Source organism: Narcine bancroftii, chromosome 3 (genome assembly GCF_036971445.1).
Source record: "Narcine bancroftii isolate sNarBan1 chromosome 3, sNarBan1.hap1, whole genome shotgun sequence".
Classification (NCBI taxonomy): Eukaryota; Metazoa; Chordata; class Chondrichthyes; order Torpediniformes; family Narcinidae; genus Narcine; species Narcine bancroftii.
Genome location: NC_091471.1, coordinates 260,230,557 through 260,244,469, shown reverse-complemented (window position 1 = coordinate 260,244,469; position 13,913 = coordinate 260,230,557). Strand labels below are relative to the sequence as shown.

General features: G+C 42.4%; 1 protein-coding gene across 2 annotated transcripts in view; it reads right to left on the bottom strand.

The window, feature by feature from the left end:
* The window catches only part of cpamd8 (C3 and PZP like alpha-2-macroglobulin domain containing 8), a 133,385-nt gene that overhangs the window by 105,419 nt on the left and 14,053 nt on the right, over positions 1-13,913 (bottom strand). For both annotated transcript variants that reach the window (XM_069927823.1, XM_069927822.1), the window contains exons 9-14: positions 10,327-10,411; positions 7,643-7,751; positions 6,739-6,966; positions 6,088-6,258; positions 5,139-5,267; positions 1,123-1,312 (exon numbers count right to left, since the gene is read on the bottom strand). In XM_069927823.1, the coding sequence (XP_069783924.1) occupies positions 1,123-1,312; positions 5,139-5,267; positions 6,088-6,258; positions 6,739-6,966; positions 7,643-7,751; positions 10,327-10,411 (912 nt within the window). The remainder of the gene's footprint in view (positions 1-1,122; positions 1,313-5,138; positions 5,268-6,087; positions 6,259-6,738; positions 6,967-7,642; positions 7,752-10,326; positions 10,412-13,913) is intronic.

Sequence of the window (13,913 nt, the reverse complement as noted above, 5' to 3'; positions counted from 1 at the left end):
CTCCCCCCCCCAATCTTTTATTCAGATGCCTGCTGATTTTTTTCCATATTTTAATAAAGGGCTCAAGCCTGAAACTTCGTTTAGGTCTCTGTACCTTTGCTACATACACAGCTTGACCTACTGAGTCTCTCCATCATTGTGTTTTTACTTCAACCAAGGTATCTGCACTTTAGTGTTTTACTTTTTTTCCTAGAAAATCTTCTCTGCACTCTTTCAATCTTTCCTGTAATTAGGTGACCAAAACTGCACACAATACTCCAAATTGTGCTTCACTAATGTCTTACACAACTTTGCCATAACATCCCAACTCCTGTACTCAATACTTTGATTTATGAAGGTCAATATGCCAAATGCCCTCTTTATAACCCTATCTACCAGGGAATAATTCAGGGAATTATTTATCTGCATTCCCAGATCCCTCTGTTCTACCGCATTCCTCAATGCCTGACCATTTACTATTTGTAAAGATTAAAACCTTGTGTTTTTGATTCTTAGTTAATTTTGTTCCTGTCTCTTTAAGAGAACTATTGTTTGCAGTGTTACCATAGTGACTATGATGTAATATTCACCCAGGCTAACTGCTTGCTCTCATTCTACAAGATGTGAAGGAAGTATGAGCACGAGAATTTTTTCTTTAAATTTTGTTTTTCTATATACCTTTTGAGTAATTAGAGTCTAAAGGACCATCTTTATACAGTAACTCCTTTGTTATTCACTGTTATGAAAGTCTTGTTGCGAATCAATGCAAAATGTTTATCTCTTCTATCAACTAATTAAAACTACATAAAGTAACAGCCACAGAGTTTGATTTATTGGATTAAAGTGATTGAAATTTGGGATATCACAGCTCACACTTTGGAAGAGGATACTTTGAAATTAGGATATATTAGAATAAGAAAAGTGTCTTCACTGTGTATGTCCCTTCATCTTAACAACTTATCTTCCCTCATTCCCTTTTTCTGCCTGATCCTCTCTCCCTCCCTCTGGTCTTTTCTCCATCCATCCATTCAGCCCCCCCTCTGCCTGGCACTTGCTCCTCCCCTCCCTCTCCAGCCTTCCATCACTTCTTCTGTTCAGCTGACCGCCCCTCCTGCCTTCAGTCTGTCTCTCCCCCCAACTTACGGTTCTGCAGGCTCTGTGACAATTGTCTCTTCTTATCGAAGGTGATGGTTGCCCTCTTACTGCGCTGCTGGGTGACGCTAGCCGACTGCACTCCTGTCCTCACGATGTTGCCCCGTGATGCTATCTCAAAGTGTAGAGCAAAGTCACAAGGGCAGGTGGACTTCACCGGAATCCAAGCCTCCTCACCCACCTGGAGCATTGAGAGATGAAAGAGTTTTGTGAGATGCTGTGGCTGGCAATGACTCCTAACCACTAGGCCAGGAGTCAACTAACAGCTAGTCTTAGCTGGCTTCGCTATTCGAGCAGCAGAAAGGCCATGATCCATCTCATCTCGTCAAGTTCCCGAGAGAAATCTCAATGACCTTCAAGTTCTGGTTCAAGTCAAAGTACTACAGAGGTTCAACCTACCAGAGAAATATATTAATTGGATTAAAGCATTATATAAGGGACCATTGACGAAGGTGACAGTAAATGGATGTATATCGAACCAATTTAAATTAAGCAGGTCAACTAGGCAGGGATGCCCACTATCTCCCTCCCTGTTCGCTTTAGCTATAGAACCCTTGGCAGAACTAATAAAAACAGAAAATAAAATAAAAGGGATAAAAATAAAAGAGAAGGAATACAAAATCAGTCTATTTGCAGATGACGTCATAGTAGACTTAACAGAACCAGAATTGTCAATAAAAAAACTACATAAGAAATTGAAGGAATATGGAGAAGTATCGAGGTACAAGATCAACACAAATAAAAGTGAAGCAATGCCAATGAATAATGTGGATTTCACAAAATTTAAGAAAGAATCACCATTTAAATGGCAAACACAAGCAATCCGATACCTCGGTATTCAACTAGATAATAATCTAGGCCACCTATACAAATTAAATTATCAGCCATTAATGAAGAAATTACAAGATGACTTAGAACATTGGAAAGATTTACCACTAACACTGATAGGAAGGGTAAATTACATTAAAATGAATATCTTCCCAAGGATACAATACCTATTTCAATTGTTACCAATTCCCTTAACAGAGAAATTCTTCAATGAGCTAAAGAAAATAATGAGGAAATTCTTATGGAAAGGGGGGAAACTGAAGATACCACTAGATAAATTAACAGAATGGTACAAACAAGGGGGCTTACAGCTACCAAACTTTAAGAATTATTATAGAGCAGCACAATTAAGATATCTATCAGATTTTTAGCAAACAAGGGAAAAACCAGATTGGACCAGGTTAGAGGTACATAAAATAGGGGAGAAGGTACCAGAACATATACTTTATAAGTGGGATGAAAAGCTGGTGCAACATAGAAGTTCACCAGTGCTGCACCATCTGCTCAACATTTGGAAGAAGATTTACGTGGAAAGGAAAAAAACAAATTACCAACTACCAAAATTATAATTGACGCAAAATCAACTAATCCCTTTCACAATAGATAACCTTTCCTTTAGAGAATGGGAGAGAAAAGGGATCAAAAGAATAGAAAATTGTTTTTTGGGAAATAATTTATTATCTTTTGAACAAATAAAGTACAAATATGGAATAACTCATGGTGCAATGTTTGCATACCACCAACTAAAAAAACTACTTAAAGGGCAAATTGGGAGGCAGGCTGAGGTTACCAGAAGGAAGCAGTTTTGAATATGTGATTACAGACACAATGATAATTAAAAGATTTATAACAAACATGTACATTAAGCTGCAAGAGAAAGAGAATGATGAAATAAGCTATAAACCCAAACAAAAGTGGGAACAAGATCTAAACATAAAGATAAAAAATGAAAAATGGGAAAAGCTATGCTCTGGAACTATGAGAAATACAATAAACACGAGGTTACGCATGATACAATATAATTGGTTACACAGGCTATACACCACGTCCCAAAAGTTAAATAAATGGGACCCAACAGTATCAGATAGATGTTTTCGCTGTAAGAAGGAAACGGGAACAACAGTACATGCAATTTGGGCATGTGAGAAAGTGGAAAAGTTTTGGGAAGATCTAAATCAGGTATTTAATAAAATCACAAAAAGCAACATACCAAAAAATCCAGAGATCTTTCTTCTAAGTAATATAAGAAGTAAAAAACTAGGCCTCAATTTGGATGAAGCACAAAAAAAATTTATTATGATAGCCTTAGCTGCAGCAAAAAAATGTATAATGTCAACCTGGAAATCAGAAGAGAGCATGAGAATACAGCAATGGTACATAGAAATGAATAAATGTATTCCATTGGAAAAACTAACATATAATTTTAAAAATAACATCACAGTATTCGAACAAATTTGGAACCGTACATGGAACACAACAGAGAGGATCTACTGTGGACCTCCACCATCTAAAATGACAGAATGAGAAGAAGACGAAATGAACTGACCCAATGTGTAAAAGTAAATGACACAATTTTCTTGTTTATGTTCACTGTGTGATGACATTGTTTAATGGGTTTAATGTATTGAATATGTTGAACGTTTAGTGGGTAGGGATGGGGGTGGGAAGGAGGGGGGAAAAAGGGGAGAAAATGACACGCTGTATATTCAAGAGGGAATATGGTTCATAGTGTGAAAATTTTTTAAAAATTTAAAAAGTTCTGCTTCATGTCAAGTCCATTTTCATCTGATTGTACAAGCACAACCTGATGAAACTTGTTCTTCAGTCCTCAGTGCAAAACATGCAGACACACAACTAGACATACACACATAACAGACTAACAACGTGGTCCATGTCCTGAAGAGATGTGCAATCAGCTGAGAAAGGATCCAGCTCCACTGTAGAATTGTAGGATCAGGGAAAGTGGGTCCAGGAAAATTCACTGAGAACCTGGAGGAATTCAGTGAGTCAGGCAGGCATTCATGGCGAGCGATGGACAGTGAACGTTTCAGGGAGGGGCCCTTTCTTGAGATACTCCAGTAATATTCGTTAGTGGCCTGGCTTGGGGAAGTGGGCATCACTTCAAAGCTTGTAGATTAACCCAAAATCAGAAAGAAACAAACGATAACAAGAAAAGAAACAGAATTCAGAAAAACATAAATAGCACGAGGAATGGAGAACAAATGGAAGACTAAATTAGAAACATGAAGTGATTTATTTTAACAGGAAGAACAAGAGACAACATAATCTAAATATACAATTTTAAAACAGGGTCAGAAGTAGAAAGAGTTGAGGTTTTGTTACCAGTCTTTGAAGTTGGCAGTTTAGGTCGAGAAGGCTTATTAAAAGCAAATCTTCATGACCCTATATCTTGTGGGAGGCGCCTACTACAGCAAGGAAGTTAAGATAATCCTCTATTAAACATTAGTTTGGCTGCAACCAAAGGATTTTGCTCATTTCTGGCAACACACCTTGGGATTAATGTCAAAACCTTGGAGAGGATGCATAAGGGATTTATCTGAATGTTCCCTGGGATGAGGGCCTTCAATTAATGTGGAGAGACCGGATAAGCTTAGGCTGTTTTCCTTAGAACTGAGGGCTTAAAGAGAAGATTTAATAAGATGTTAAAAGTAATGAGACGTTTTGGCAGAGTAATTATAGAGAAATTGTTTCCAGAATGAAATGAGTTGATGGTGAGGGGACACAAATTGAGGGTGATCTGGTAAGAGATCCAAAAGGTGATCATGCAAACGGGCAAGGAATTTTGGAGGAATAATCACTGAGCTGTACAATGCAGAAACAGGTATTTCAGCCCATCATCCTTGCTCACCACATTGTCTAACAGAGCTAGTCCCAATTGCCTGAATTTGGCCCATATCCTTCTTAACCATTCATATCCATGTATTGTCAAAATATAGTTGACAGGGAAGCAGGCTGTCAGGCTAAGGGGAAAGAATGATGGGATGGTACTTTAAGGTCTTCAGAGAGTCACCAGATTCAATGGGATGTAGAAATCCCTCGCAGGATGTCCAAATTTTAACCCCCATGGCTGAACATTAGCTGAAGGGGCAGGTTGTAGATTCTTCGACTCTGCTGGTGAGAAAGGGAAAGACAAAATGCTGCCGGGCACAATATCTCACCTGGAGCGCTCGCTCGGGACCTTGTAGCTGAATGTGGCACTTGCTGGGTGAATACCAGCTGCTAATTGACAGGTAGCTTGGGAGATACTGGTCACCAGCTGGAGTCCCATTGATGGCTGTCACCTTAGTCTGAGACAGAGCAAGAATATCATTATTAATGATCCCTTCATAACCTTCTTAGGAGGCCATTTCCAGAAAACAGGTGATCGGGATGATATTTTCAATCGCTGTCTACTTTTCATGTATCTATTGCCTCAAATCTGTGTGAGCACATATGTATACTGGTTTGCCCATCCTGATATACAGATTTCAATTTGCTTGCGCGAGCATGGGTGTTTAGCTAGTAAATCCCCAGGTATCTGGCACTCACAGCGATTGGTAGATGCCAGATAAACAAGTTTTGGAGAATGGAGAACTAACAGCAAAGTGTGCCAATTCAAACTTCTGTATTTTTTACCCATTTATTTTCCAGAACTTTTTTGCCTGTTGCTGGAATTCCGGATATCAGGGATTTTACTGTGCACCTGTCTACACATATACGCATTTGAAATGATGTGTGAACATGTGAGAATGAATGTAAATAAATGTGCGTGAGTGAGTCACCTTTTTTTGGCCTGAGCCCAAAAGGCAGGCAGGCACCTGATCAAAGAGGTGGAGGTACAAGAGGAGGGAGGGAGGCAGAAATGGACAGGGGGTGGATTACAGGTTAACAAGGAAGAGGTCATAGGTAGATATGGGTGGGAGAAGAGAAAAAAGCTGATAAGGGATAGGGGAGGGGTAGCTCTCTGAATGGATAGGAAAAGGAAGGGGTGGAGAGCTGAAAGTGTGTGTGTGTGTGTGTGTGTGTGTGTGTGTGTGTGTGTGTGTGTGTGTGTGTGTGTGTGTGTGTGTGTAAGATTTCTCAATCTTCTCTCCTGCTATAAACCACAAGGCCTCTCTCTCTCCTCACCTCTAGCCAGACGTATTGGGCAGCAGTGGGAATGGATGGAATCTCAAACTCCACCTTGCTGTCCTCTGACACCAGCTCACTTGTGTAGACGTTGTCCTTTGGAGTGAGCTCGGCTTTGATCCGCACAGTGATACCATTTGCAGGACTTCCGTCAGGATATGTCACCTCTACCTGAAGAAGCATATGGAAGGGCAATGTCAGAATTTCAGTCAACTCTAGGAGGAGCCAAGGGAGAGATTCTGAGTGTGCAGTTCTCATTTTTGCAATGCCTTTTACAAAATAAACTATCCAAAGGCCCTTCACTAAAGAGATCTTCAAATAAAGCTCAATACTAAGCCCTGGAAAGAAATATTACAGCAAGTTTTCAAAAGCACAGTCAAAGGGCTTGTTTTTAAGCTAGAGAAGAGAGGAGAGTAGAAAGACAGGATGGTCTCAGACTCAGGAAAGCCAGACCCAAGGTACCATGCTAGGCCAAGGATGATGTGCCAGGTCCAAGATATCCCTGGTTGCCAGGCCACGGCCAGTTAATTCCCTGGAGAGCGGCTTTATGAAATCTTCCTGGAATTGAGGTAGTGATGGTCTGGGATTAGATTGCATTGTTCTGGCATTTGAGAAGCTTAATTACAAGGCTTCTCCATGCCCAGAAATTACCTTTCCTTTATAGGGAAGGCCTGGTTTGAACTGCTTGCGAGTGTCCTTGGAATACTTGATGTCAATGAGCTGCTTGTGAACCGGGGTCGAATCGTCGAAGGTGATCTGTGTGCTACCATCGCCACTTGACACCGAGGCCCAGATGTTGAGCGAGCCTCGGAAATGTTCTGGAACGTCCACAGGCATCATTTCTTTCACACAAATGGGGAAGGAGGCTGAGCCATCGATCTATAGAGGTTGGAAAAGGCCCATTTTCAGTGAAAAAATAATGAAAGCAATGCCAACACAATGCTACAACTCTAAAGGGAGTGCGTGAACTTCGCAGGGCACATCATTTAGGGTACTGACCTTCATTAGAGAGGAGAATAAGTGCACAGAAGTTGTGCTAAATCTTTATAAAACACTAAATAGATATCAACTTGGAATTGTTTGACTGAACAGTGCAGAGGGAGTTGTATTCTGCATCAGATGTGCTTATCTAACCTGGAAGTGTAGTGCAGAGGGAGCATTACAACATATTTAACCTGTGATGTCCCTGCCTTGAGAGCAACAGAGCAATGGAGCTTCACTCTATATCTAACCTGCGCTGCTATTCCCTGTGAATAGGACAGTGAGGAGGGAGCTTTAATTTGTGACAGCCCATGCTTTCCCTGTCCTGGGACTATTTCATGGGGGTGTCTGTATCTAAACTATATTGTTCCTGCTTCAGTGCAAAGGGAGTGCTGTACCTAAGCCATGCTGATCCAATCCTGGGAAGGTTTGATGGAACGACGTTGAGGGAGCATAACTCTGTATTTAATTCTTGCTGTCTCTGCCATGGGATTGTTCACTGAAATGATAAGTAATTCAGTCTATAATGTTTCTGAAGTCAATAATTTGATCCCCCTATTCAGAGATTCCGTACCTCCATGATCTTCACCACAGGATGCCCCAGTTCGTGCCTATAGTAACCCACTCCATTCACCGTCATGTTCACTGTCAGCCTCCCCAATACCGGTTTACCAAATGTATACCTAGAGAGCAAGAGAAAGAGTGAGCACAAGGCCGAAGACATGGTTTGGTGCAGCCACACACAGTAAAATGGCTTCTCCTGCAACTGGCCTACCTTCCCATCCAACACCTGGCCTACCTTCCCATCCAACACCTGGCCTACCTTCTCTACCAACACCTTGAATGAATATCTTCAAGCAAATGCTGTTTTCGAGTGGGCAGCAAGGTTTTGATAAAGAATTAACCCATTGCCTTGGCCGAATATCCATTATTACCCACTTAATGATTTTATTCCCAATTTACTTTCTTAGTTTTGAAATCCTTGTTCCAACCTGTCTCCCAATGCCCTTGTTTTATAGGGCACAGTGGGCAGAGTCCATGAACAAGTTTTAGTTATAAGGTGTGGAAACATGCCTTTCAGTCTAACTTGCCCACGCTGACCAAAATATCCCTCCCACACTCAACCCATCCAGCTACATTTGGATTCTTTCCACATCCCTCAACCTATCCTATCCATGTATGCATTCAATTGTTTCTTAATGTGGCAACTTCCACCCCCTGCAGCTTGATCCATATGCCCACCACCCTCTGTGTTAAAGCTCCTCAGGCTCTTGTGAAATCTCCACCCCCTCACTTTAAACCTATGACCACTGGTCCTTGATTGCCAAAAGGACGAGGTGAATTCACCTGATTTCTGCCAATTCATTCCCAGAGACAGGTACCCATATTTCCTCTGATGCAGTAGCTCAAGGACATTACTGTCTCAGCCATCATTCTAATGATAGGGGGAGTCTGAATGTGGAGGTAGGATGTTGAAATCAGGCCATTCAATAGGATATCGGCGGGCACTGCTTCAAGGGGCAGTGGAAATCTGTGTCAGTGGAGGAAGTCACTCCTGAGAAAACTCAACAAGCCAATGAGTTCATTTGGAGACTTCAAGACAATGATGGATGCTATTATATTATGAGGGAAACCATAGCATGTGAAACATCACTAGACATGTGGAGTTAGTGATAGAGGTTGGCTGGGATTTAATAGAGCTGACAGTCTCCTCTCATTGGTGTACTAGATACTGCTGCTCTATTCTTCAATGGGCAAGAGTCAGCCTCTGAGCTTGATAAAGGAGTGAGGTGTGGATTAGAACAAGATGTTCCAATCTCTGGTAATCCACAGTGACTCCATTGCACACATCTTGGAGTACGCATTAATATATGGGTTTCATTATCTGGGAAATTCATTGAATCCTTGTGGTCTCAACTAGTTAAAGAGCAACTCATTAGTAAAGGTAAATGTATTGTATAAATTCATATAATAGTCAATTTTTTTGACTAATTTTTCAGGTCAAATTTTGGTGGGGTGGGGCGGTCGACTTTTACATGGGTCATACTTTTGACCATGGTAAGTACCTGGTCGTTCAAGACATCAGGAGCTCGGATGACCGGGAATGGGTGTTAAGTCTATATTTGGGCGTCGGGGATTGGATGGTCAGGCAGCTAAGGTGAGGATTCGCGGTCGAGGCAGGCGGTCGGGCCAAAAATTGGGGGGGGGGGGGGTGGGGGTCGACTTTTTACACAGGTTATATGGAAAATAAATGATATTTAGGCAAAAAAAAGGGGGGTCGACTATTATAGTCGTCGTTGTCTTGGCTATTCCTCAAGGTCAAGGATGATGGGCTTTGTTCCAATAGAGTGAAGATGCCTGTGCATTTATTTGTTTAATATGTACTTAATGTTGCACTCTAAGAAGCTCACAATACTTCACAAATCAACCAACTAGTTCCAATGGCATGGAAACCACGATTGGTGCTGGCGGATTTGTTGCCGCCTTCGTCTGCCTTCACAGCCGTTAAATTCAAAGTAACTTCATCCGCCTGTTCCACTGTTGAGGACTTTGTTGGATCGTTCTTTGTCAGGGACCTCACCCTCAACCTTACCACCATGGGTGGCCCTACCAGGAGCACAGCTCCAGATGACATCACTCTCGGGATCTCAGGACCATACAAGCTTCTCCTCTATGACAAGGTGACAATCCACAGAGAAGCTATGTGGCATACATCTAGAAAGCAATCTGGGTCAAAGAAATAGATTTCTAAATTTCAGCAGAACATTTACTTTGTGTAGGGTTTTTATTTTAAAGAACAGTATCCACTCCCCAACCCTTCTCCCTTCCATCACCAGAGCTTGGTGATGAGCAGATCTGAAGCCTCCCTAAAATAACTAGTCTTTGAGCTCCCCAGAACAGCTAAGGATGAATGCTCTCCACCTGCAATCAGAGCTTGGTGTCAGGTGGAGGCTGTCCTTTTAATACACCCTGTCCAGTCTCTTTGGCCCGCAGCAAGAGATCAGAATGGAAATCTCTTCCCAGTTGAGAAAAAGGAGCTAGCGTTCTGTAGCTTTTCAGTCCTCGGCTGATAGTGCTGTGGAGTTCAAGCGTTCCTGTGGGGCTGAGATCATAAAGCTATTGGAAGTAAAGTTTGTTCAGGAGTAGACAGATATCCTTGGTGTGTGGAGGCCAAAGGTCCTGGAAACCCTTTACCTTCGACTACATACTGAGAGGCTCCAGTCAGACAGCTATATCCCAGCAGGAAGGGATGCTTACCTGGCATGGACGGTTCCTTCCTCACACTTGCTCAGGTCCTGGATGTACTTTGGAGGATCGATAGTGAGCTCAAACTTTGGTAACACTATATGCAAGAATAAAAATGGTCATTACAGTTAATGGCTAAAACATAAATGTTCCCCCACAATTTAATAACTCAATTATCCAATGGCTGGTCAGCTTCTTCCAAATAAATTCAACAAAATAAAATGTAAACATTTTTTTAAATTTAAAAGCCCGAATGGAATATTCACTGAAAGCCATCAAATGAGGCTATTTGGCCCTTTAATTTTCTAAATTTAATTTTTTTTAAATTCAGGTTTACAGCACAGTAATGGGCCCTTTCAGCCCACGGGGCCATGCTGCCCAATTACACCCAATTGACCTACAACCCCCAGTACGTTTCTGAGAGGAGGGATGAAACCAGTGCGCCCAAAGGAAATCCACAAAGACACGGGGAGAACGTACAAACTCCTTACCGACAGTGCCAGATTCAAACCCCATTTGCTGGCGCTGTAACAGCGAGGTGCTAACCTCTACACTAACCATGTAGGGTCATGGAAAGAATACTCCTGTCACTGTCACTCTTCTTCTCTTTCCCCACAACCTCTGCAGATATTTCCTCTTCAATTATTTATCCAATTCCCCCTTGAAAGTTCCTGTTGAATCTGTTTCCACTGCTCTTTTAGTGCATTTCAGATCACAACTGACTGCAACGTTTATTTATCCTCATCTTGTGTGATCTTTTGCCAATTAATTATGTCTGTGTGACCAACCTCTTGTGAGAGAAAATATTTTGCTTTATCTACTCTGCCGGAAAACTCTCAAAATTGCCAACACCATAGTTGAGTGAAGGAGTCAGTTAGGTGTTGTCCATTCACCTTCAGCCACAGAACCTGAAACCAGCCCATGAGGAAACTCTGCCAGCTGCTAAGTCCATAGGGTGCAAATTTTCAGAGTCTCAGCCAATAGCTACCAACGGCCTCCAGAATAGTCGAGATCCACAAAGAAGATGTTAACCTCGTTCACCCTCAGGACATCACTGTTTCAAGGGAACAGTGTGGAAGGAGCTTTACTCTGCATCTAACCTGCGTCTGCTCTGGGACAGTGCAACTTGCATCTAAAGCATGGAGTTCCTCCTCTGGATGCACGTGACAGGTCAGTGAAGAGGGAGCTTTATCCTGAATTTAACATGTGCTATCCATGCCGTGCAGTAATGAGAAACAAATAAAACTGCAGATGTGGAATCTGAAACATAAACAAAAATGCTGAAAGAACCTGGCCAGTCTGTGGAACGTTTCTCCCATTTCTAGCCCATAACATCTTTTACAAGCCCATAGACTCTTGCAGCTACTTTGACTATACATCCTCTCATCCTGCCTCCTGCAAGAACAGAGTTCCCTTTCCCACTTTCTTTGTTCCCTTGGTATTTATTCCAGAGATAAGGCCATCCACTCTGGCTCCTCTCAGAAGAAGGAGGAAGAATGTAGTTTCCCCTCTGCCACAGTGGATGGAGCTCTGAACTGCGATTCCTCCATTCCCTGCATATCTCCTCTCACCAGACTCCCTCAGTATGATAAAGGAGAGCTCACCATCCATCCCACCAGTCTTTATTCCATACTTTGTGGTTTCCGCCAGCTCCAAAATAATCTCACCACCCATCCCATCTTTCCTTTCTGCATTTTGCAGGGACCATTCACTTTATGACTCTTCCATACCCACCTGCCATTCCCCGTTCCATGGCACTTTCCTCAGAGGACGTGCAACTCCTGATCCACTCGCCTAGTCCTTCGCCACCTCCTAGGGTCCCAAACCATTATTCAAACTGAGGCACCTATTCACTTGTCCAATGATGTACATGGATTTCAGTGTTCGCAATGTGGCCTCTGCATTGGACAAGCCAAGCGCAGATTTGGGTTATCACTTTGCAGAGAACCTAGTCCAGAGGGGGTGATTCTGTGCTTCCTATTGCATGCCACTTTCATTCTCAATCCCACTCCAACTGAAGAACAACATCTTACCTTTCATCTGGGCAATATGCACCCTGGAATAAACTCTGAATTTTCAAACGAGGTCGACTGGTCTCTCATGGTTTCCCGTAATCCTGCTGATCACCCTTTCTCACCCCATTTCTTGCAACTGTTCCTCATCGCTTGATGTGCCAGCCTATGCTTTACATTCCTTCCCCCAGACCTCCTTTAAAATGCTCCTCACTCCGATCCACAACTTTAACCATTTTTTCTTTCCAAAAGAGGCGGCTTCTTCTGAGTTCTTCCAAAACTTATGCTTTTTGTCACTGACATAGCATTTGGTGTTTCTATCAGTCTACAATAAGTGGCTATCATGAAAAAGGATAAATCCCTCCCTCCTTTAAGATGTTCCCTAAATAAAGGTCATCTCTTAGGACAAGCTTTTGGGAACCACACCTGAAATTTTTGATCTTCCGCACTCTCAGCATTTTTTTAAACAACCTTTTTTTGAAGTAACCTTTGTAAGCACCAGAACTGTAGTCTGAGGAAGTTACAGGGACTGGAAGCTATGAAAGGGTCTGGAATAAGGAGCAGAATTTTAAAATCTTGGGTGTTCACAAGCAAGGGGAGGAGAACCAAGTCAGGCTGCAAAAGCTGATGGTGGAAACTCATGGAAGGAGATGGAACATCAGGCAGTAGTGATGCAATGAGACGGGAGTTTGGGTTTCTACAGGGAGGGAGATGGGGACAAAAATCAAACACCTTAAACCGAACGGAAGGCCACTCCAGAACTCCTGACCCAAACCATTCCCAGCTGGATAACAAGAGAAGGGGTTAAATTCCTCCCCCACCGCACTGCCGCCACCCACTAAAGCTGGAATCATTCCTTGAGGAATCTTTTCAACTCCCTGACCCAAATTCTTGACATAACTTGCATTCCAGGCAGAGAGAAAGAGAAGAAAAGAGAGAGAGGGGGTGGGGAGAGAGAGAAATAAAAGAGACAGAGGAGCAGGAGAAAGATAACACATGAGGAAGGGATGGAGGCAAGGACACAAGGCAAAAAAAAAGGAGTTAAAAGGGGAGCAAGAAGAGATAGAATGAGCAAGAGAGAAAAATAGAGTAAAAGAATAAAAGTGAGAAAGGAGAGAGATGGATAGAAAGAGGGGAGGAGAGAGTGTTTGGGGAGAGTGTTGCAAAGGTACTCTTTTAGCATCTGAAGATAATGGTTTCAATAACAAAGCAATTAGGTGTGGGGAGGCCAGAATTGGAGGCGCTTGGGGAACCTGGTCTCGGGAAAAAAAATAGATGAAGCAACAGGTGAAGGATTGGAAGATTTCATCACGAGGATGGGAAATTTAAAAATGGACATGACCTCGTCAGCTGGGTCTGAACTTGGCGGAGAACCAAGGGTCATGTGTGGGAGCAAACTGGGAATAAGATTGTAATAGGACCAAAGTCTGCAACCAAGGACAGAAAGCATTGGACCTTGTGCACAGAAGCAGTTGGTCAGAATTGGTGTCCACTGGAATCCCAAACCTCCCACCACATTTGCTGAGCAGGTGAAGAGCGATGGCTTGCTCTCTTACCAAAAATATTCTGGTTGCCAAAGCAACACAC